This window comes from Jaculus jaculus, chromosome 7, assembly GCF_020740685.1.
Source record: "Jaculus jaculus isolate mJacJac1 chromosome 7, mJacJac1.mat.Y.cur, whole genome shotgun sequence".
Lineage (NCBI taxonomy): Eukaryota > Metazoa > Chordata > Mammalia > Rodentia > Dipodidae > Jaculus > Jaculus jaculus.
The window spans coordinates 111,283,110-111,307,275 of NC_059108.1; the positions used below are offsets into that span (position 1 = coordinate 111,283,110).

The following is a 24,166-nucleotide window of genomic DNA, read 5'->3' on the forward strand; positions in this document are numbered from 1 at the left end:
AATATCACAGCGGCAGCAGATAGCTTGAAATATATAAATGCTATCATAGCTCTGATTAATAGCAGTGCTTATGAGTCAAGTCTGATAACAGTGCAGCTCTCCACTCAATTTCAGATACTGCTAATGGAATCTGTCTTCTCCAATTGTAATATGAGAAGGCCTAATTTGCCATGGAGCTTGGAGCTGTCACCAGTAGGGGATTGTGGGGTCAGATGGGAGCTGCCAGGTTTTTGCCCTGCAGCTTGTATCTCTCACTTTGAATAGAGCAGCCCCCTGCCTGCCAGTTAGCTGATAGGCCGCTGTGGGGCTTATGCCACTATGTACAATAGGAAAGGGCTACATAGGCTGACTTTATAATTGTGAAGCCAGCTCATATTTCCACAGCTACTGTGCTGCATAATTTCTAATAAGTGGTTTTAACAAATGTCAGATTATGAAAAGTTTCCTCAATTACAAAAACTTATAAAACATTTAAGTTGCTAAATCTGTTTCCTGCCGAGATTTTGCCACTGGAACTACTCATCAGTTCTTAGGACTCTGCTAATCAATGCATATATTTCTTAAACTTACAAATAAAATGATACGTCACAACTCATACAGACTTGCTGCTTTCAAATTCAGAGACAGAAAACAATCTTAATGAATTTAAATATTTAAATATGCTATGTAACTGCATAATACAACTATTTCAGATTAAATCTCTTGTTTATTGGGGTCAATGTTGCTCATGAACGTAGCTTACTATCATTCTGTTGGTTTTAATTACTTGGATGTTTTATGGCTATTTCCTATGCTTTTCATATCTTAACATTGTGAAAATGATGCAGCATCCTCAAAAGGCCGTGGTGTATTGAGATCGATGCCTTAGACAGTGCCTCCGAGAACAATATGCTGGGTACACGTTCAACTACTTTGGGTTTTGCTACTGAGGGCAAAAGCACTAGCAAGACTGCATAACAAGCTCATCTCGAAGTCAGGTGCCTCTACACATTTCAAACAAATTTGACTTTAATCTTTAATTGGGCATTGTTTTTAACTAGGCTGTACCTCAAGAAGGTATTGCCTCCCATTTTGCGAGCTTCTGGCAGGCCTTGACAACTTGGTAATACGTTAGAAGTAGAGATGCCTTTGAAGACCAGTGCAGGGCTTTCTTCTAGGTAATGTAGGTTAGGTGGTGGGGGCGGGGGGGAGGGGTAGGGCGGCAGATAACCTGACTTCTTTTAGACTTTGTAGGTAGGTGTCCTATTAGTTCATATGGACATCTTAATTCTAACAGCAATCAAGTGAGTACATCCTATTTATGAAACTGTTCATAATCATATTCTTTCCAATGCTATTGTGTTAGAAAGTTCATTTCTGAAGCCTTTTATTTTTTCTCTTACCTACTGGTTTTCAATCAGGAATAATAATTTGTCCCTTTCCTTACAGATTATAAGTAGTTAATATTTGTGTAGGTGAAAAATTTTATGTACAGTTGTACGTGAGATTGAGTCTCATGACATAGAATTCACCTTGGTAGGATTTTCTCTGGAGTGAGAATAAATTTTTATAAAATGTGGAAAAGTGACTTATTTGCTAAAGATGGAAATGTAAATTTTTGTGGCTCAGTTGTTGTGGCTTTAGAGGTACTATAAGCTCATTTCCTGATTTGTGTTCATTGGGTCTGGACTTGGGAGTCTTTAGATCCTCAACCTCGAATTCTCTGACTAGAACATCCCCACAGAGCACTTGGCACATCAGACACTGGGCACTATTTGCCACATGAATGTTGAGTGAACTGACAGCAAAAGAAAGTTTTAAAGGATTTCAGTAGCCGGTCGTGGTTGCACACGCCTTTAATCCTGGCACTTGGGAGGCAGAGGTAGGAGGATCACCATGGGTTCGAGGCCACCCTAAGACTACATAGTAAAATCCAGGTCAGTCTGAGCTACAGTGAAACCGTACCTTGAAAAGCCAAATATATATATATATATGTATATATTTCAGCTTTATAGGCTAGGCCCCAGTTTAGCCATTTGTCATATAGCCTTGAGAGAGAAAAATATGGTGTTGATATATGATATATTATTTTCATGAGTAACACTCAGAAAGATAGGACTATGCAATGATAGGGAGAGCAAATTTGCTCTTGGTTGTATCCTACTTTAGCATACTTCCTAATCCTTTGTACTTTGGAAACATCAGTATGAACCCATATTAACAGTTCATTTATTGCTTCGTGCCATGTGTACACGAATTCCATTCCCAGTAGGCGTTCTTAGTATAGATGAAGGAAGGGTACTCTCCATGTGGGATTCTTTGCATTCAAGAAACAGTGAAGTCAAATGCATTCATGAATTTTATGAGGCACATCAAATGTGTGTTTGAAAAGAATTTTAGGTTTCTGTTATTTGCCTTTTGACTGAGGTTAGACAAACATGTGACTATACATGAAAATCAAATACTGTGTAGTGGAAAGAAAATGCACCTTATCATGGATGGCAAACCTGTGTCACTGTTATAAATCGTAACCTCCCGCTTTATCCATTGTGTCAACAGATGAATACTGAGAAACCTGCTGCCCATCAGCAGCTTCCGAGGAGTGTGTTTCTGGTGTTCACACTTGTTGGGATAGTCTTAACTGCATCCCGTCTTCCTGACCTCAGTAGACAGTTTCTGTCGTTGGCTATATACGTGAAATTTAAAATACTTGACCAGCCTTTCCAGACTGTCTCTTACATTCTTTCTTTGTCTTTCTTCATTGTATGTAAACACTGTGTTCTAGAATGTGAGCTGCATCATTTTAGTGTTAACCTAAGTACAAAACACTTAGGAAGATTTATTTACCACAGGCATACTACGTAATGTATATTATATATAAAAGGTAAAATAGGGGCTGGAGAGATGGCTTAGCAGTTAAGCGCTTGCCTGTGAAGCCTAAGGACCCCGGTTTGAGGCTCGGTTCCCCAGGTCCCACGTTAGCCAGATGCACAAGGGGGCGCATGCGTCTGGAGTTCGTTTGCAGAGGCTGGAAGCCCTGGCGCGCCCATTCTCTCTCTCTCCCTCCATCTGTCTCTCTATGTCTGTTGCTCTCAAATAAATAAATAAAAAAATGAACAAAAAAAATTTTTTAAAAAAAGGTAAAATATGTTTATGTAAATAAAACAAGCTTGGCCTGACAGAGTAGCCACTCAGGAGGTTGAGGCAGGCAGATAGCATGTTTGAGGCCTGCCTAGGTTATCAAGTTTGTTAAAGGTCAGCCTGGGAACTTAGTGAGACCCTATCTCAAAAATAAAAAGTACAAAGAGGGCGGGCTGAGGTGTAGCTCAGTCATAGAACATTTGCTTAACATACACAGGACCCTAGGTTCAAACTCTAGCATTGCAAAAGTAAAATAAAACATACTCTAATAACTTGATTTGATACTCATTTATATTTTTGTTTTTCTTTACTTACTAGTATAGAAACTTAGAATTAAGTGTACCTTTCTAAACTACATAAAAACTTGATTTTGATTATTGTTGCTAATATGCTAATATGTGAGTACCGTTTATATAATGGTTTTGCTACTGAAATTAGCATAGCAGTGGGATTCAAAGTAGATGATCTTTTCTTCATATGATCACATAAGGTTTCATCTTTTTCCCCCACCATGGCTTTTTAAAAATTCATTTATTTGAGAGCAAGGGGGCGGGGAGAGAATGAATGGGCATGCCAGGGCTTCCAGCCACTACAAATGAACTCCAGACTCGTGGGTACTGGTGATTCGAACCTGGGTCCTTAGGCTTCACAGGCAAGTGCTTTAGCCCCTAATCCATCTCTCCAGCCTTCCCTCTTGGTTTTTTTTTTTTGTTTGTTTGTTTTGTTTTTCGAGGTAGGATTTCACTGTAGCTCAGGCTGACTTGGAATTCACTCTGTATTCTCTGGGTGGCCTCGAACTCATGGCAATCCTCCTACCTCTGCCTCCCGAGTGCTGGGAATAAAGGCGTTCGCCACCACGCCCAGTCCCTCTTGCTTTTTTGAAGCAGGATCCAATCTATCCCAGACTGACCTGGAACTCACTCTTTAGCCTAGGCTGACCTCAAACTCTTGGTGATCCTTGTACTTCAGTTTCCTGAATACTGGGATTAAAGGCATGAGCTACCATGCCTGGCAGGATTCCTCTTTCTGTAAGTCTTGTTTAACTCTAAAAACACCTATCTCAGGCTGGAGAGATTGCTCAGTGGTTAAGGTGCTTGCTTGCAAAGAGTAAGGACCTGGGTTTAATTCCCCAGTACCCATGTAAAGCCAGATGCATGAGGTGGCACATATGTCTGGAGTTCATTTGCAGTGGCTAGAGGTCTTGTGTGCCCATTCTCTTTCTGCCCTTTTCTCTCAAATAAATAAATAAATAACATTAAATTAAAAATAAATCTTACTTGAAGCAGTTCATGCTTTGGCTTCACTTTCTGAAAACTGAGTTAAGAATAGGGAACTTCGTACATACGATGACTAACATCATAAGCTGTTCTTAAATAAAAATGGAAAACAGTTTAGGCTGTTTACTGGTAGTTGGATGAAGGATTATATGTCAGGTTCATTAGAAAAATATATGTCTTTCAATTATTAAATTCTTACCTTAAGATTCTACCAAAGAGTTGGGGAGATGGCTCAGTAGCTAAAGGCAGAGCCTGCCAGCTGTGCTTCAAGTGCCCACATAATGACAGTTGTAGAAAGTAGTGTATCTGGTGTGTATGTGCTGTAACAAGAGACCCTATTGTGTGTATACACACACACACACACACACACACACACACACACACACACAAAGTACAATTTTTTAAAAATATATTTTATTTATTTATTAGAGAGAGAGAGAGAGAATAGGCATGCCAGGGTCACCAGCCACTGCAAACAAATTCCAGATGCATGCGCCCTCTTGTGCACCTGGCTTATGTGGTTCCTGGAGAGTCAAACTGGGATCCTTTGGCTTTGCAGGCAAACGCCTTAACCTCTAAGCCATCTCTCCAACCCAAAGTATAATTTTTAAAAAAGATTGTGCTAAAGTAAATCATTAGCTTCTTTGTTTTTTAAAATTACTATATTGTATTTATTCAGGAGACTAAAATGAAAATTGAAATAGGGCTCATAGCTGCCAAGTGAAAGCACAATGGAGTTTTTGCCTATGTCTCTTTTATTTTGTTAAGTCATCAGACTTGATCTCTGTCTTTGTGATACTTGTTTATCACACTGGAGGTATTCATGTTTATATTTCATGGCAGTTAAGCTTTATGGATAGTATATAATAGCTTATTTTATGGGATTGGGACAATACTTCACTTAAAGTTTATAGCTAAATAGTAATATCAGATTTGACATTTCTTTTCCCCCTTTCCTTTTTTGTGGTTTATTTATTTAAAAAAATATTTTTTTTAATGTATGAGAGAGGCAGAGAGAGAGAGAGAGAGAGAGAGGCACCTGCCAGAGCCTCCAGCCCCTGAAAACGAGCTCCAGAAACATGCGTCACCTTGTGCATTTGGCTTATGTGGGTCCTGGGGAATGGAACCTGGATCCTTAGGCTTTGCAGGCAAGTGACTTAATTAGTAAGCCATCTCTCCAGCCCTGTAGTTTATTCTTTGAGATGTCTTATTATTATATAGTCCAGACTGACCTTGAACTCCCCATCCTTCTGCTTTAGCCTCTTAGTGCTGGGATTACAAGTCTGTGCCCCTATGCCTGGTTTCTTTCCATTACTTAGCTAGAAATTAGGACTATCATTTTATTTAACAATTATTACATGTAAAGACATTTTGAATAATGTTTTATTATGCTTATATAATTTAACTTGACTGAAAAAATATGTTAGAGCCTTTTCAGGGGTGGAGATGTAGATTATATGGTCTGATTAAAGTTATTTCTGAAAAGAGATTGCAATTAACATGTCTAATCATTCATAGGACATTCCCTCATTGATAGGAATGATATAGGGCTCATAACAAAGGACCTTGTATTCAAAAAGGACAGTGTAGCTGGAGAGAAGGCTTAGCAATTAAGGCACTTGCCTGTGAAGCCTAAGGACCCAGGTTTGATTCCCTAGTACCCATGTAAGCCTGATACACAATGTGGTGCATGCATCTTGGAGTTTGTTTGCAGTGGCTGGCATGTCCTGGCATGGCCATTCTGGTTTTTTTTTTTTTTTTAAATAATTTTTTTTCTCTAAGTTTTTAAAAAAGAACAATGGATTCATTGGAGATGTGAGGAATTCTGTAAATTCTTAAGAAAACACTTTTCTTCCTTAAGCAGATGGTGAAAGTGCTTCTCAATCACTCACTAACAAGGTTCAGTGTGAACTCATCTTCAGACGGGTTAATCTTGAGAGTTTTGTGGCAGGCTAGTGTGGTGGCAAGTGCCTTTAATCTCAGCACTCGGGCGGTAGAGGAGAGGATTGCTGTGAGTTTTAGGCTACTCTGACAGTGCATAGTGAATTCTGGGTCAACCTGAGCTAGAATGAAACCCTGTCTCAAAAAACGAAAAGAAAGAGTTTTGTGGCATCACCGTGAGAAACCTTCTGCACACTCAGTGCTTTTCTGTCTCGTGTGCAGTGCCTGATTGACATGGAGGCCTCTCTGATATTTGGCTCAATAAAACAGAAGGTCAAATTTTGAAGTATTTTCTTTAAACTTTGATAAAAATTTTGGTTCATATAAGGAACTTGCTTTATATATCAGTATTTAAGACAATATTGAGTAACTGAAACTTCTGCATTTTATTACCCCTTGGGAATATTTATTTTGTAAACAAGGAATAAATCAAGTAACATGAAAGTTATAAGTGTTCTTTAAGGAAATATACATATCAATACTCTTCCCAAAAGAATATTTACAAATGTAAATGAAAGCACAACGATGAAATGAGTATTCCCTGATTTCTAGAAGATAGAACTGTATGTATGTGGTATATCAGTCTCTCTCTCTCTCTCACACACACACATGAATGATACACTAAAATATTGATATGGTTATCCAATAGGATTAGTATTTAAAAATGTATCATCTTTCTTTGTTTTTTTTGGTTTTTCGAGGTAGAGTCTCACTCTAGCCCAATTCACTGTGTAGTCTCAGGGTGGCCTCGAACTCATGGTGATCCTCCTACCTCTGCCTCCCGAGTGCTGGGATTAAAGGCGTGCACCACCAAGCCCAGCTAAAAATGTATCATCTCTCTAACATATTGTAAAGAGGATTTTCAGCTCTTTAAATCTGGTTTTCTTACTGTATTTTGACTAATTGCACTTAAAATTTTATATTCTTTGGAGTCTCTTTTTTAGAAACACAAAGTGAATGGATCATGAGGGCTCAGACATTATCAATGGATTACTCCCTTAATGGATTAATAATTTGATGGTATTATTATTAGGAGAAGGTCGGTTCCTGGGTGCATACTTTGTAGGTATATCCTGTTTCTGGCCTTTTTTGATCTCTCTGTCACCTGGCTGCTGTGAGGCAAACAGTTTTGTTCTGCTTCACCTCTGCTCAGAAACAATGAAATGAGCCAACCATGGACTTAAACCTCTGCAACTGTGAGCCAAAATAAGTCCTTCCTCCTTCTCAAGTGTTTATCACAGCAACACGAAGTTTGACTGACACAGAGGCTTACCTGCCCTGTACTATTGCTAATACCCTCAATTTGAGATGAGTTAGGTGAAGGTTCACTGTGCATAAGCCCAGCCCTCATGAAGCCTAGGTAGGAGGCTGTGTGAGCTTGAAGCCAACATGGGCAGCATAGGGAGCTTTAGTCCATCCTGGCAGCCTGAACTACTGGTGTGAGAGAGAGAAAGAGAGGGGGAAGGAGGGAGAGGGAAGAGGTGACAGAGCTGATGACAGCTCAAAGTGATGATAATAGCTGAGACAGGGCAATTATGGTATGGATGGAGGGAAGAGGATGAGTTTAAAGAAATTTCCATGTGATGATATTATTATCAGAGAGAGAGGGAAGGGAAGTGTCTGTTGACTACCAGGTCTCTTAACTTCATTACTAAGGTAAATAATGTAAGTCATGAAGGCAGGCAAAGAAAGAGCAGGAATCATTGTTGGCATGAAGACACTAAGGGTCTCTGGAACATCAGATTTGGAGTAGCCCTGAGGTGTTACATAGCAGTTAGTTGGAGGTATGTAAATTTGAAACTAAGTGAACAATTATGCTGGAGGTAGGTGTTTTCTAGTGTGTAGTTGCTACACGCTGAAAGTCAGCGTTGGTAGATAAAGCCAGCCAGAGGGTAGAGTGAGCAGAATAATTGCCCTAGTGTGGAGAGACTGGAATCTCAGGAGGTACCCGTCCGTATCAAAGGAGTTAGTGGAGAAAGCTGGGAACACTCACAAGCAGCATGGAAAGCTTCAGAAGCACGTGAGGAAAGTTGGGTGTGGGGGGTCAGTAGAGTGTGTCTGGAAGCGTTACTGCGATTAGTGGACAGCACGGCAGAGGCGCAGAAAGCTTGATGTCGCTGGCGACCTGTGTGGGAGCAGCTGCAGTAGAGTGTAGGGTGAGAGAGATGCGGGGCTGCAGACGTGAGGAGTGCCAGGCTAATGCTTAGCCTCGCCGTGGCCTGGAAATGGCTTCGTGAGCCCCACCTGATGTCACATGGCCTGTGGTCATGTATCTGTTGCTTTATGATGACAGAAGCCTGCTCCAGGAATGCTCAGGAGATAGAACTTGAGCAGAATCGCTGAAGGAATGGATCTCTAAAGCCTGCAGACAGTCATTGCCCTGGCCCTTACTGACTTGTCAGCACACACCATAGACTCCTCTTGGCGTGTTCTAGGGTGAGGATCCTGTCTCTCAGCATCTGTGTGCATCTTGGCTGAGCCACACTCCTATGTCCTTGTAGTGCACTCAGCCTGTATTAGTATGATGTGCTAACCACCACTTGGCTTTCAGAATAAATAATACAAGATAACAAACAAAAAGGTGAGTCTCCACTATGCCTTATATTTTACCCCTTGCTTCTTTTTTTTTTTTTTTCTTTTAATTTAGATTTTTCAAGGTATGATATCACTTTAGTCCAGGATGACCTGGAACTCACTCAGTACCCTAGGCTGGCTTCAAATTCTGTGATCTTCTTACCTCAGCTTTCTAAGTAGTAGGATTAAAGGCGTGCACCCCTCTCACTCCCCCCTGCGCCCCAGCTTCTTTCATCGTTGTGACAGGGTCTTGCTGTGGAATTCAGGGTGGCCTGAAACTAACTGAGGAGCGCAGGTTGACCTTAACTCATGATTGCCTTGCCTTGCCTTGTGAGCACTGGGATTACAGGTGTGCACCATGCTGCCATATTCTATGTTAAATAAGTGTAGACATAACTAAAGGGAATTTATAAAGTAGATGTGGTCTCACACATCTTTAATCTCAGCATTTGGGAGGCTGAGGTAGGTGCATCAGGAGTTTTTAAGTGCAGCCTGTGCTCTGTGCATGTTTCAGTTCAGCCAGGGCTACGTGCGACTGTCTCAGAGTGTGGGCTTTATAGTTCTGTGGATGCATGTGTAATTGTGCTCTTAGAGGCATAGTCATCTCTTTTCCTACAAGACTAACAGACTCTTAGCATTTCAGAATTGCCTCATAGCTGCCCTGAAGACATAATAGAAATTATAAAGAGATAGTTGGTATATTTTTTCAGGATTCATGGTGGCAAGAAATTGACTAAGTCACTAAGAAGTACCCTTCCTTCTTTAAGGTTGCGCAACAGCCTCAGAAATTATTTCTCTGACACTGAGGAAGAACAGGTGCAAGAGTATATAGTTTGATTATTCCAAAACCATCCTGACCTGGTTGGGAGGGGGTGTCAGATTGTGCTGGTGTTGGATTATACTCTGTTATTAGCCAACACACCTAACTGGTGAGTCTACAGTGACTGGGTACATTTTATCATGGAAGTCAAACATTTTGCCTTGTTCTAATCAATTTTTAAAACCTTACATTTTATTTTTTTAAAATTTTTTGTTTATTTTTATTTATTTATTTGAGAGTGACAGACATAGAGAGAAAGAGGCAGAAAGAGAGAATGGGTATGCCAGGGCCTCGAGCCACTACAAACTCCAGATGGGTGTGCCCCCTTGTACATCTGGCTAATGTGGGTCCTGGGGAATCGAGCCTCGAACTGGGGGTCCATAGGCTTCACAGGCAAGCGCTTAACTGCTAAGCTATCTCTCCAGCCCAAAACCTTTTATTTTAAAAGACAGCATAGTTCATAATTCCAATAATTAATATCTTCAGTTCAAATACTTGGGGCTGTCTTCCTGAGCATCATGTTTTATCTTACAAATTACTATAGATTTGTGAATCTTGAGCTTTCTTCTCAAGGATTCATTTATGCCAAAACTTTGTTTCATTAACTTTCTGATAGTTTTAAACATTGATAAACTAGCCTTTAAAAAACGTAGATTGGGGCTGGAGAGATGGTCCAGCAGTTAAGGGCACTTATTTTCCAGGCCTGATGGCCTGGATTCTATTCCCCAGTACCCATGTAAAGCCAAATGCACAGAGTGGTACATCTGGAGTTCTATAGTAGTGATGGGAGGCCTTGGCATACCCATTTCTCTTTCTGCTTAAAATAATTCTTTTAAAAAGAAAAAAAAGGGGCTGGAGAGATGGCTTAGCAGTTAAGCGCTTGCCTGTGAAGCCTAAGGACCCCGGTTCGAGGCTTGGTTCCCCAGGTCCCACGTTAGCCAGATGCACAAGGGGGCGCACGCGTCTGGAGTTCATTTGCAGAGGCTGGAAACCTTGGCGGGCCCATTCTCTCTCTCCCTCTATCTGTCTTTCTCTCTCTGTCTGTCACTCTCAAATAAATAAATAAATAATTTTAAAAAAAAGTAGAGTAGAACTTAACTTCAGCAATATTTTAAAAGAATTATTTTTTATTTATTTAGTAGAGACAGAGAGAAGAGGAGAGAGAGGTAGAGAAAAAATGGGCACTCCAGGGCTTCCAGCCACTGCCAATGAACTCCAGATGCATGTGCCATCTTGTGCACCTGGCTTACATGGGACCTGGAGAATCGAACCTGGGGCCTTAGGCTTTGCAGGCAAGCACCTTAACTGCTAAGCCATCTCTCCAGCCCAACTTCAGCAATTTTGAATATAATTTTGATCTGTAGTATGTTGTTTTGATATAACATGGGAATAAATACAGTTCTAATAATGAAACTTGATTCAACTCTACTCTTTGTACCAGGAGGTACACACTTAATCAAAGAAAAGTACTGTTATTAATCTAGACTACATGTAAAAAATTATTTATTTATGAGAGAGAAAGACAGACAGAATGGGCACACCAAGGCCTCTAGCCAGTGCATAGGAACTGCAGACATATGTGCCCCCTTGTGCATCTGGCTTGTGTGTAGCCTGGGGAATCGAACCTGGGTCCTTAGGCTTCAGAGGCAAATGCGGTAAACGATAAGCCATTATCCCAGTCCCCTAGAAGATAGTTTTTGACATTAAAACTAAAACTTCTCTCTCTCTTTTTTTTTTTTGACTTTTTGAGGATGGGTTTTGCTCTAGCTCAGGCTGACCTGACCTGGAGTTCACTGTGTAGTCACAGGCTGGCCTCAAACTCACAAAGATCCTCCTACCTTTTCCTCTCAAGTACTGAGATTAAAGGCATGCAATACCTCGCCCAGCATACTTCTGTTTTTTTTTTTAATTTAAAGTGACACCAGCTGGCATATTTTACAGTTTGATTCCTGGTCCTGTCATTTAATTGCCGCAAGACATAGGAAAAATTACCTAAACTCTCTAGACCTCAATTTCTTCATTAAGAAAAAAGAGGCCAGCCCCCACAACCCAGATACCCACACTTGCAGCCCAGCTCCCTGCTGCTGCCCTTGGCCATCAGGATGTTGCTGGCACCTGGGCCACAGCAATTATGATGAACTTACATCAGCTTGTGCGTGACCACTTGGTTCATACACTTGTCCCTATGGGATTTGTCTTTGGATGTTGTCTGGACAAAGTGAAGAAAAGCTAACTACCTTCCAAAACAAGACTATGCTATTCAGAAGGGAATTGAGGCCCAACGAAGGGACTTGACAGTAAAGACTGGCTAAATTTATTTTTTAATTTTTTTTGTTTATTTTACTTATTTATTTGAGAGTGACGGACAGAGAGAGAAAGAGGCAGATGGAGAGAGAGAGAATGGGCGCACCAGGGCCTCCAGCCACTGCAAACGAACTCCAGATGCGCGCGCCCCCTTGTGCTAACATGGGTCCTGGGGAATTGAGCCTCGAACCTGGGTCCTTAGGCGTCACAGGCAAGTGCTTAACTGCTAAGCCATCTCTCCAGCCCAAGACTGGCTAAGTTTTAAAGGGTTCCTATTTTAAAAGTTAGGAAAAATAAAAGCATGTTTTAATTAGGAAAGAAAAAAAGAGCTGGGTGTGGTGGCACACACCTTTAATCCCAGCATTCTGGAGGCCTAGGCTGGGCATCATTGTGAGTTCAAGGCCAGCTTGAGACTCTGTAGTGAATTCCAGGTCTAGAGCGAGACCCTACCTCAAAAAAATAAATAAATAAAATAAAATTTTTGTTCTAAAATGTTTTTTCCCCACAACTATAGCCATAGTATAAAATGACAGGTTTTATTATGACAGTGTCATGCCTGTATACCCAGGTTCTGTTCCCCAGTGCCCACATAAAGCCAGATGCACAAAGCGGCACATGTGTCTCGTTTGCAGTAGCTAGAGGTCCTGGTGTAGTCATTCTCTCTCTCTCTCTCCCCCTCAAATAACATTTTTTTTTTTTTTTAAGTAGAAGCTTTGTGTGGGCACATCATATGTTGGTACTGTCATTTCCCTCCTCCCTGGCCCCACTCCACTGAGGACCCTCCTTAGTAGGATTGCTGGTGTTCAACATGGGGTCATGGGCTATGAGAACAACAGTCAGTCACTGTGTGTGTGGAGGGGCAATGTCTCTGGATATTCCCTCCCACCCTGTAGCTCTTAGAATCTTTCCGTTCCTCTTCTGCATAATTCTCTGAGCCTTTGTGGGTGTGCTTTAAGTCTCTTTTAATGTTGAGCTATGTGGTAGTTTGATTCAGGTGTCCCCCATAAACTTAGGTGTTCTGAATGCCAGGTTCCCAGCAGGTGGAGATTTGGGAGTTAATACCTTCTGGAGGCAGTGTATTGTTGGGGGCGGTCTTATGCGTGTTATAGCCAGTTTCCCCGTGCCAGTGTTTGGCACACTCTCCTGTTGCTATTATCCATCTTGTGTTGGCCAGGGGGTGATGTCCACCCTCTGCTCATGCCGTCCTTTTCCTTGCCATCGTGGAGCTTCCCCTGAAGCTTACAAAGCAAAATAAACCTCCTTTTCTCACAAGCTGCTCTTGGTTGGGTGATTTCTACCAGCAGTGCGAACCTGACTGCAACAAGCTGTCAGCAGCTTCTGGATTTCTGCTTTTTTGCATTTTGAGTGTCCTCCGAGTCGGCCTCCATCACCCTGGTGCAGGTGGTCGGGCTCGCCATGGAAGCAGCACGCTCGCTCATCTCGCCACTTCCTCTGGTTTCACCTGGGCCCTGGCTGCTGCGCGATGGTAGTTCATCCCCTACCAGGGAGTCGCTGTCCTTGTCTTGTTGATAGATTTTGGTTGTCCTCTCTTGCTGCTTTCTGAAAAAGAAAATCTGCTGTGTTCTCAGTCTCTCTTATCCTGGCCTTGCCTTCCCAGGCAGCCACCCAGGGATGGCACTACGCTTGGGGCACAACCCTCAGCTCAGCCTCAACCCATTGGTACTTTCTCATTTAAGAACTAACAGTTCAGCTCATAACTGACTTTGACGAGGTACTTCAGATTTATTCTATCCTTGAGTTACTTCCACAGTGGAATCAGTCATTTCTCCAAGTAATTCCAAGTACAGGCAGGAATCCAAAATAGTATTAACAGATGAAGCTGATTTCCTTTGAGAGTCTTAGAAGTAAAGCAAAATGTGGTGGTGCACACCTATAGTCCCATCAGAAGGAGAATGATACAAGAGGATTCCCATGGGCTCAGGGCCAGTGTAGGCCACAAAGCAAATTTAAGGCCAGCGTGGACTACTTAATGAGTCTCTGTCAAGAAAGAAAGAAGGGAGGGAAGGAGGGATGGGGAAGTAAGGGGGAGAGGGAAGGAGAAGGGGAAGGAAGAAAGGAAGGTTGGCTAACTCATTGTCTCCTTTGTTTACTTGGAACTAGGTGTTGCCAATATAAATGAAGGTCAATCACATTTTCAGAACAGTGTCAAAATATTACAGGACACTTAAGTGCTGTAGATGTTCAGAGATGGGTGAGGAACCTGGGGATTGAAGGGAAGCTTGAAAGCAGTGAGAGGTAACTGAATAAGAACAGGAGGGGCATTCTATTCAGAGGTACAGCAGAAAGAAGATGCACTGGGAACAGCATGTCATGTTGGTGTGGGGGACACAGTTGAGGCGCTTGACTAGCTGGTAGAGGTAAGATGTTGGGAATCAGGATGGGCGACTCCAGTGTATTGGGAGTTTGGATTCCATGCTGACTTATTTCTAACTTATCCTCCAGACAATGAAGAGTCCTTTAATTTAGGGGCCTGGGTCATCCGTAGAGGGGATGTTTTAGGGAAATTAACGTAATGGGAGACCATATGGTAAGTTCTAAAATAACTGGGTTGGGAGTGGTGGGAATGCAAGCCAAAAGAAGTGGATAGATCAGAGAATAATTAGGAAGGAATGACTCCCCCCCCACCCACCAAGGTAGGGTCTCACTGTAGCTCAGGCTAGCCTGGAACTCCCTCTGTAGTTCCAGATTGGCTTTGAATTCACAGGGATCCTCCTCCCTCTTCCTCCAGAGTGTTGAGATTAAAGGCATGTGCCACACACAGCAGGAGTGGGTTTTGTGTATTGAACCAGCATCTCTGGGAAAGTGGGAAACTCTAAAAAAGAAAAAGAAGCTGATTTTTTTTTTTTTAACATTAAGGGAAAGAATAAAAAATTGCAGTGGAAATCAAAGTTTGATGATTATGAATTTTATTTGTTTTACTTTTTATATACCTTGGGCCTCGTCATGCTAAGCACATGTTCTACCATGGAACTAAATCCCCAGCCCTTTGTGATGTTGACATTTTTAAACTTTTTTTTCTATATCAATTGATTGAAATCCTAAGAAATATATAATTATTTATACAAAACAAAATAGCCAAAAAGTAGTGACTAGTGCCAGCTAGTATAATAATTATTAGGTACAGCAATACCTGCTGGATTTCCTAAAGCTATTAGAAATGTTCATTGATTGCTTTAACTTTTATAGTTGTGGGTGGTAGCAGAGTCTGGAGTATTTGTTTGATGTCCTCTTGTTTGGCCTGCCACCTTCCCAATCGCATCTCAAATTGAGCTCCAGGCTCCTGAAGGATTTGAAACATTCATGGCTCTTGTCAGCATTTTGGAGTGAGAAATTTGTTTCCAAGTGTGACCTTTGGTTTGTTTGGTTTTAGATGGGGTCTGATGGATCTCAGACTGGCTTTGAACTCCTGATCCTCCTGCCTCAGCTTTTTGAGTGCTAGGATTACCAGCATGTGTCATCATGCCCAGATAAACCTTTGATTCTTTAATTATCACTGAAATTCACATTCCCATCCCTCCTTTGGAAAAAAAAGTTTAACTTCAACTTTGTCTAAAGGAAAAAAAAAATTATAAGCTAAGAACTTAGCTGTATAAGATTGTAACATGAAAGGCTGACCAAGGCATTCTTTGCCTTATGCTGGAAGGTTAAGGTAGACAGTACCTGAATCCTGTAGTCCATAGGATGTGAGAAATGAATATTCCTGAATCAATATTTTGTCAATTCATTAACTTTTAGAGTTAAACGTATTTCAGTCTTAACCAGGCCATCGTCCTTCGTGGATATTCAAAAAATGGCACAGGCTTGTTATCTCTTACTGTCTCTTCAGGTTTTCTGAACTGGCTCAAGTCCTAGAATTTCATCTGAGAACTAAACCTCATTCTGTCCACAGGTCTGTTAATACATAACACATGGGTTTCCTAATTAAAATCTACTGAAGGAAATTATTACATGAAGTAATGTATTAGTTATAATATGTTGGGAGAGGGCTGGGTGATTGTCATAATTTCGGCTGGTAGAGTTTATGAAAAGGAAAATAAAGTCAGTTCCTTTTGTTGGGAAAGAAGATTTCATGTTATCTGTATTTGCAGGCTTTCTGGCTCATATGCTGGAGGAATCCTTGCTGCGGGGGTGTTTTCATTTTCTCGTCTAACATGGCAGTGGTCCATTGCAGCTGAGGTTTTTAGCTTAAACAATCTGTTTGTGGGGCTGCTTATGGCTCTTACTGTACGTTTTGAGGAGGCAGCAACTGCAAAGGAAAGATCAAAGGTAACCTATTTTGATCAAAGTGAAATCATTTTTGTTTTAATTTTCAGACAGACACTGTTTTCTTTTTAACTTTGGTTTAGGCACTGTTTATCTATTCTGATTCATGTCAAGGTAATCTGGGTGTGTTGAGACTGTCCTTAGCCCTTTTATTGTAAGTGGAACCATGATAGCCCTGGAAGCATGGGTCTATTTCCCTGCAGAGTTCAGAAGTTTTTTGGAGAATGGGAATTATGAATTCTCTAGTGAGTCGTAGGGGAGATGCAGGCTTATTGAGTCATTCTCTGTCACTTGTCTATGTGTGTTATAAGGAACCAAGCTATAGATTGACCACCTAAATTATATACCAGGAGAAGACATTGACTTCTCCGTAATTTCAAGGAGCAGATTTGTACATTTTTTAGCTAGAAGATTATCAAATGTAAAAATGGAGTAGTTATTCAGAAGAGGTTGTCATGTATCTAAGGCAGCTACTGCCATCCAGTCCTCTGAAGTGTGCAAGAACTGTCTCTTCTAAGAGCTTGGAATCTACCCCTTGGGAAGTGCCACTTCTTAGTAAGGCTGTCTTGTGCTGTCTAAATACAGACAAGAAGAGCACTGTGGTTATTTGTGGTCCCCATAAGTGCAGCTACAATGCTATTTGAGTGCTTTATTTAACAACCTTTTCTGACTATGTTAAAGAAACAATTTTGCAGATACTTGTTAAAGAGCTCTCCATACACTTTTTCCAGGTTTAGGCATAGGGTCGCCTGCCCTGGGGTTTTGTAGTAGGGAGACTTTGGGCTTATGTCCAAGTACAAGGAAAAGTGGGAATTCATAGCCAAGAAGTCTGGGCATCAAGTACTGGAAAATTTATGAGAGGTACTATCAAAGACAAAGGGAGGTTCTAGCTAAACCCCATCCCCAGGAGCCTTGTTGAAGGTAGACCATTTGGTCACAGGGCAGCAGCAGGGGAAGAGCAGAGAAGAACCTCATCAGATAACAGCTCAACTGCATGCTTGAGGGCAGCTCTGACTCAACTGACCCATGAACCTGGAAGCCCAAAAAGCTAAGCTTTGTGAGAAAGGATTCAGAGGAGCCTGATTGGAGTTTGGTCAAAGTCAGAATCTTCATGAATTATGAAATGAATATGTGCTCAATAAAAGACAAAAATCCTACCCAGAAGAAAGATACATCATATACATGTGTAAAAAATGTTAATCAAACCCCTACCTAGATAGAGATTACTATATTTCTAAATGAAAGGTACTATATTTTATTTAGTAGGAGAAACAGTAAAACAGAATTGCCTAACTTTAGTTATAAATTCTATTAAGAATTACACAATATGCTATTTGTGTTTGGATTGACCTAGTCACTGTAAGGGACTTTTGAAGTCTGAAGACAAAAGTCAAACTGCAGTTGTCTGATGAAAATAGAAAAACATTAACAAACAGATAGTAAATATCAGTAACTGTTAACATGAAGTTGCTTGCATCTTAGAGGTTGATTTTAACCTGACCTGTCATGGAAATATTTGGTTTGTGTAGAGCCATTTTGATTACTTAGAGTTTTAGGAATTTTTTTTACTTAGTTTTTTATTTTTATTTTCAGATAGCAAAAATTGGTGCCTTCTGTTGTGGCCTTAGCTTCTGTAATCAGCACACAATAGTACTGTATGTTTTATGCATAATACCTTGGATTCTCCTTCGACTTTTAAAAGAGAAGGTAGGTTTTTTTACTTTTGTAAAAAATCAAAGTTTATAATATTTAGGTTAAGATCAACATTTGTGCCATACGAAAATGAGGCTTTAATTTTTCTTGAATTTTATGTAAAGCACAAATAACCTTAGGCTCTAACAATATTGACTAAAAAAAAGAGGATTTAAAAAATTATGCAGTATTGATTGCAGTGGCATCTGGCCTATTTCATAAGTTTCTTCATGACTCTTAACAACACATCAACAAAAAGAAGCAAAAAGGACTTAAAACTGCAATATCAAATTTTCTCAATATTTTTATTCACACTAAGACGCAGAGCAGCCGTGTTCATTCAATCATTTAACTGTTTGTTGGCTGCCTGCTCTGTTTCACCTGCTTGTTCCAAGTGCTGAAGAGTTAACTCACAATTGACCAATGTAAACTTATTAAGGTCACTGGTAAACCACAGCAGTTTCCTCAGAGCATGTTCCCTAGAATTTATTTTCCTTTGCTGTTTTTCTAAGAGGAAAAGAAAAGTATTGTTTATTAAAATGACAGTGAAATGCAGTATTGAAAATTTTCCTTTGTTAGGCTTTGGGGGGGTTGGTAGGGAAAAGGCAGCGAGTAGAGTTGGACATGAACCCTGGGAAAGATAAATGTCTATTAACTTGTCAGTTTCTCCTGGCAGGTAACATGATCTGTTGGTAAGTCAATGCTGGAGTTGCTGTATTGTTTGTTTTCTTATGAGCAAGCTTGGCCATTGCATTGTTTGTTAATTATACTCAGCTCTGGTAGGATTGTGCAATAGGAAACATAAAATCATTAAATAGAAATAAGGAAATAATTACTACAAAGCTTTAGATAATTATGTTTACTGTACTTTAACACATTTTGTTTTTCAGCAACTGGGCAACAAAGCATAAAGGGCAATGTAGGGATTATCAAATTCTTATTATGTGATTAAAAAGTAAATAAAAGGGAAACAGTAGTTGACAAAGAGCAACTTTTTCTTACAGTTGAATTCTGTAAAGCTGTTCATAGGATTATTAAATAGCCTGACAGGCAGTGTCTTATGTTTATTTATTTATTTTTGGTGCTTTGAGACAGGGTCTCATTATATAGCCCAGGAAGGGTATTTAATAGTAGTTTTATAGGCTACACAGAATGTCCTTTATATAATGTTTTATGATATAAACCCATGATAATAAATGAAGATATAATCACGTGTGGTCATCTATAATCTCAGCATTTGGAGTATCTGTGGCATTACTGAGAGTTTGAGACCAAATTTGACTGTGCAGAGTTCAAGACCAGTCTGGGCTACATAGAATTTAAGGCCAGAGTGGGTTACATAGTGAGACCCTGTCTCAAAAAGCAAACAAACAAATAGGAGAGAACTATCATTACGGAGTAAAATTTAGCAAAGATTTTTCTATGGAATTATAAAACTTGGTATTTTCTCCTGAATCAATGGAAACCCAGATGGGAGTAGTGGACTACATAGCCCACTGTTATGTCAGGACCTGCGCAGAGGGACATATTTTCTGGAAAGGACCTATTAGTTGACTGGAAGAAGAGCCACATGTACCAAGTGCACAGCCAGAGCTGACAGTTGAGGAGCCTGGGCTACCGACTCATTTGCTTCAGACTGAGCAAACTTGGGGAATCATTACTCTTCAATATAGCTCTTTCATTTCTATTATTTCTTTTTTTCTCTTTCTTTTTTTTGTCTTCTGGTTTCCTGAGGTAGGATATTTCTCTAGCTCAGGCTGGCCTGGAATTCACTATCTAGTCTCAGAGTGGCCTCAAACTCACTGCGATCCTCCTACCTCTGCCTCCCTAGTGCTGGGATTGAAGGTGTGTGCTGCCATCTCTGGCCATTATTTCAATATAATGGGTATACAAGAAGGCCTACAGACGAAGGTCCAGGCTATATGATCTTACTGTAAGATGGTATGAGGGAGAGCAATGGAAGTCTCTTGAGCCAGTTGACTGCTTACAAAATTACCTGGAAGCTTTAAAATTCTGTGTGTCAGGGGGTGTGGGTGTATATGTGTGTTTCTGTATGTTTACAAAAGTATGTATGTATTTATATTGAAACTTGATCCTACCACCCAAACCATTCTGCTATAATTCAGCTAAGGTAAGGCTCAGACAACTGTTTCAAAACAAATTATATTGTATTGCTAGGACCAAAAACCACCACCCAGATTCTCTCAAATAGCCCTCCTATAATTATCCCTGGTTATTTCTCACCCCAAAAGAAAATAAAACACCAATTCTAAATTCACTTTGTAATATACAGAAACTCCCAAAATACAAACATTTGCTTTTCTTAACAATACTTTGAAGGGCTGGAGAGATGGCTTAGCAGTTAAGGTGCTTGCTTGCAAGCCTAAGGACCCAGGTTTGATTCCCCAGTACCCACAAAAGCCAGATGCACAAAGTGGCACATGCATCTGGAGTTCATTTGCAGTGGCCGGAGGCCCCGGCATACCTATTCTCTGTGCGCCTTTCTCTCTTTCTAATAAATAAATTAAAATTTTTTTTAAACAAACACTTTTAAGAATAGCAAAGGCATGTTGTTAGATTAGCTATTTCTACTGTTTTCATGCCATCACTTTGACGCATCTTATTGCTGCTGTAAAAATCTCAAATGAAATCAGTGCTATAATAAAAACACTCCATTTTCAATTAAGAACATTTATTTGAAAATGCTAATATAAATCAACTACCTATTCTGCTTCTGGGGATGAGAATCCTTCTTATATTCATTCTCACAGATAAGTTTCTCTTTTTTGTAGAGAACAAATTGGCAGTTTCCAATTATGATGTTTGTAAGAGATCCCCTTTCCAAGTTATTAAAGCAAACAATAGTTGAATATTTCTAGACTACCAGAATTCACATTCGTTTGAACTTATCTTTATAAAATTTTGTTGATACTGCCCTTTTTTTTAAGAAATGTACAGATGGAAACATTCCCCAAGTGGTGTATGTGAGACGACATTGAATATATATTTCCTTTAGTATTCCATCCTAGATGTAAGTTGATGGGGGAAAAGTACATGAGCCTTGAGGTTATATAAAAGTCAGCTTTCTTTGCCCCAAATGCTTGCATGAAATACCCAAAGTTCTTTGCAGAAGAATTATATTTTCAGTACATAACTGCAGTCCTAATGATGGTGATGAAGTAAATTGGCATTAGAACAGAATTTTGGATATATCCGAAGTCAGCCAAATAACACTCACTTCCAAGTGAATTATCTCGGCTGTGCAGTGCTACATGTCGTGACATGGCTCTAAATGTAAAAGATGTAATACACGTGATGTCCATGAGTCTCTGCTCAGATCTCACCTGCCCTGGGAAGGAGTCCAGGCTGATGCAATTTCCTAGTAATCCGCAGTAATCAGAAGATTTAACATAGTATTCTGTGGTGACTTAATATAAATGGAGAGATCAGCTCTGAGCAAACATATTTGATGGTTTCCTTCCTGTGTTCTCCAAGTTCCAGGATGAGTGGCTAAAACAAACATTGTCCTATCACACCATGTGATTTGATGCAGGAGCTGTCCCCAGGCTTTCTGCTGAAGCTGAGTGCGTCCTTCTGTGCCGGCTTGCTGCCCTACGTCTACCTGCCTGTCTCATCCCGTCTCAGTCGTGCCCGCTGGACGTGGGGAGACCAGACGACAGTGCGAGGATTTCTGACGCATTTTCTCAGGGAGGAGTATGGAACATTCAGCCTGGTAAACCTTCATTTAAAGCTCTGTTGAAGAAATAAGTGGCAAAACTTCCGTGTGCTCTCTGGATCTTGATTGAAAAAGAGTCATCATGTAGGGAATAGAATTTCAGTTTAGTTTTGGGACAAATTCCTCCCTTAGATGTGGCTCTTACTCTAGTTAGTTACAAAAATATCAGGGTCCCTTTATCCATGATCATACAGTTGTATGTCCAAGTATACTGTTTCAGGATGGCAGTTTCTTTCTTTTTATATTTTTTTCTCAATTTTTATTAACATTTTCCATGATTATAAAAAAATATCCCATGGTAATACCCTTCTTCCCCCCCCACTTTCCCCTTTGAAATTCCATCATATCCCCTCCCCATCTCAGTCAGTCTCTCTTATTTTGATGTCATGATCTTTTCCTCCTCTTATGATGGTCTTGTGTAGGTAGTATCAGGCACTGTGAGGTCATGGATATCTAGGCCATTTTGTGTCTGGAGGAGCTCTTACATTCTTTCTGCCACCTCTTCCGCATTAGACCCTGAGCCTGGGAAGGTGTAATCAAGATGTTACTCAGTACTCCAGTCACTTCTTTCCAGCACTATAATACCTTCTGAGTCATCCCAAGGTCACTGCCATCTGAAAAGAGAAGATTCTCTACCCAAAGTGAGAGTAGTGTTAATATAAGGGTATGAATATTAAAAGAAGTGCTTACTGGGCAGTTTGATAAGCATAGTATATACATTTATCCAGACATCAGCCGATGTTAAACCTCTAGGACTCATGACTACCCCTGTTTTAACAGTATCAGGGATGTATCCCCTCCCATGGAGTGGGCCTCTAGTCCAACTGGAGGGCAGTTCAGGATGGCAGTTTCAAAAGGAGTCGGCCTGCTGCAGTTGGAGATTGTCCATCTGATCAGCAAGGCTACTTTGGCACTTGTTCTGTAAATAAAAATATTTGGAAAAACACAAAGGAAAGAAGCCTCAAAACTTTTTATTTGCTATGGCCAAAACATTCCTACCTTCTTCTTTTTGATTTTTTGTTTACTTTAAGAATCAGGGTCTCATCATGTAACCCAGGCTTGCTTTGAACTCATGATCTTCCTGCTTCCATCTCCCAAGTGCTGGAATTACATACAGGTCTATACCATCACCATTTAACTTGACACTCCCATTTAAAATACAATACAAGCCAGGTGTGATGGTGCACACCTTTAATCCCAGCACTCGGGAGGCAGAAGTAGAAGGATCACCAAGAGTTCAAGGGCACCCTGAGACTACATAATGAATTCCAGGTCAGCCTGAGCTAGAGTGAGACCCTACCTCGAAAAACCAAAACCAAAACCAAACCAAACAAATAAAATAAAATACACTGGGGGCTGGAGGGATGGCTCAGCAGTTAAAGTGCCTGCCTGCAAAACTTAAACTCAGGATTGATTGCCCAGCTGGATGCACAGGGTGGTGCATACATCTGGAAATGACTTGCAGTGGCTGGAGGCTATACCTCACCTATTCTCTCACTTCTCTCTTTCTTTGTCTGTTTGCAAATAAATAAATAAAAATATTTTTAAAATACATGCAATGAATATTCATGTCACTATTTAGTTTTAAAACTGAAGATCTATAAATGTTTCATAAAATATGAGTTCATTAAGTAGAAACAGTATGCCTGAAAGAAATCCAAAACGCCTTGCTTTCCCTAAGACATACTAGGCAAAGACATGTAGTTATAGGAAAGGCTACCTGATAAAAGAAAGGAAAAAAGGGAGGTATTTATTTTAGTGCAGACAGCTGTATCAATTTTTTTTTCATAGCTTGTGTTTGTCATTTGTGTAAGAAGGTACATCTTAGAAGAATACATTATAGAATATGGTTCTATTTACAAAGAATTCTAACCTCAAAGAGAAGCTGTTCAAAGATACATACAAAACTAACAGCATATTTTCTAAAAAGTGGGGGAGAAGCCAGGTGACGTGGTGCACACCTATAATTGTAGTATGTGGGAGGCGATGCAGGAGGATCACAAATCTGAGTTCCTGTACAGCCTGAGATACACAGTGGAACAATATCTCAAAGATGAGATAAAATACAATAAAGATGTCAAAGAATAATTACCTCCAAATTTAAAGTGGTGGTTATACCTGAGGGGTAAGAAAGGTCTGCCAGGCTTTGTGAGATACTTTAGGGTGTAGATGAGGTTTTGCTTCTTTTTAAATTTAATATTTATTTATCTACTTATAGTTTAGCTTTTTAAAGACCAGGTCTCTTTATGTAGACCAGGCTGGCTTCAGACTTAGTATGTAGCCCAGGCTGGCCTTGAACTCACAGTCCTGCCTCAGCCTCCAAATGCTGTGATTCTAAGCCTTTGTCACCAAGCCCAGCACAGGTTTCTTTTCCTAAATGAATAATGAGTCTGGAGAGAGAGAGAGAGGGAGAGAGAG

General features: G+C 40.4%; 1 protein-coding gene across 3 annotated transcripts in view; it reads left to right on the forward strand.

The window, feature by feature from the left end:
* Positions 1-24,166, forward strand: part of Tmem260 (transmembrane protein 260) — a 65,652-nt gene that overhangs the window by 10,519 nt on the left and 30,967 nt on the right. For 2 of the 3 annotated variants that reach the window (XM_045154333.1, XM_045154335.1), the window contains exons 4-7: positions 15,884-15,946; positions 16,146-16,323; positions 17,914-18,027; positions 21,566-21,745. In XM_045154333.1, the coding sequence (XP_045010268.1) occupies positions 15,884-15,946; positions 16,146-16,323; positions 17,914-18,027; positions 21,566-21,745 (535 nt within the window). The remainder of the gene's footprint in view (positions 1-15,883; positions 15,947-16,145; positions 16,324-17,913; positions 18,028-21,565; positions 21,746-24,166) is intronic. The other variant, XM_004649214.2, reaches the window with a different exon arrangement.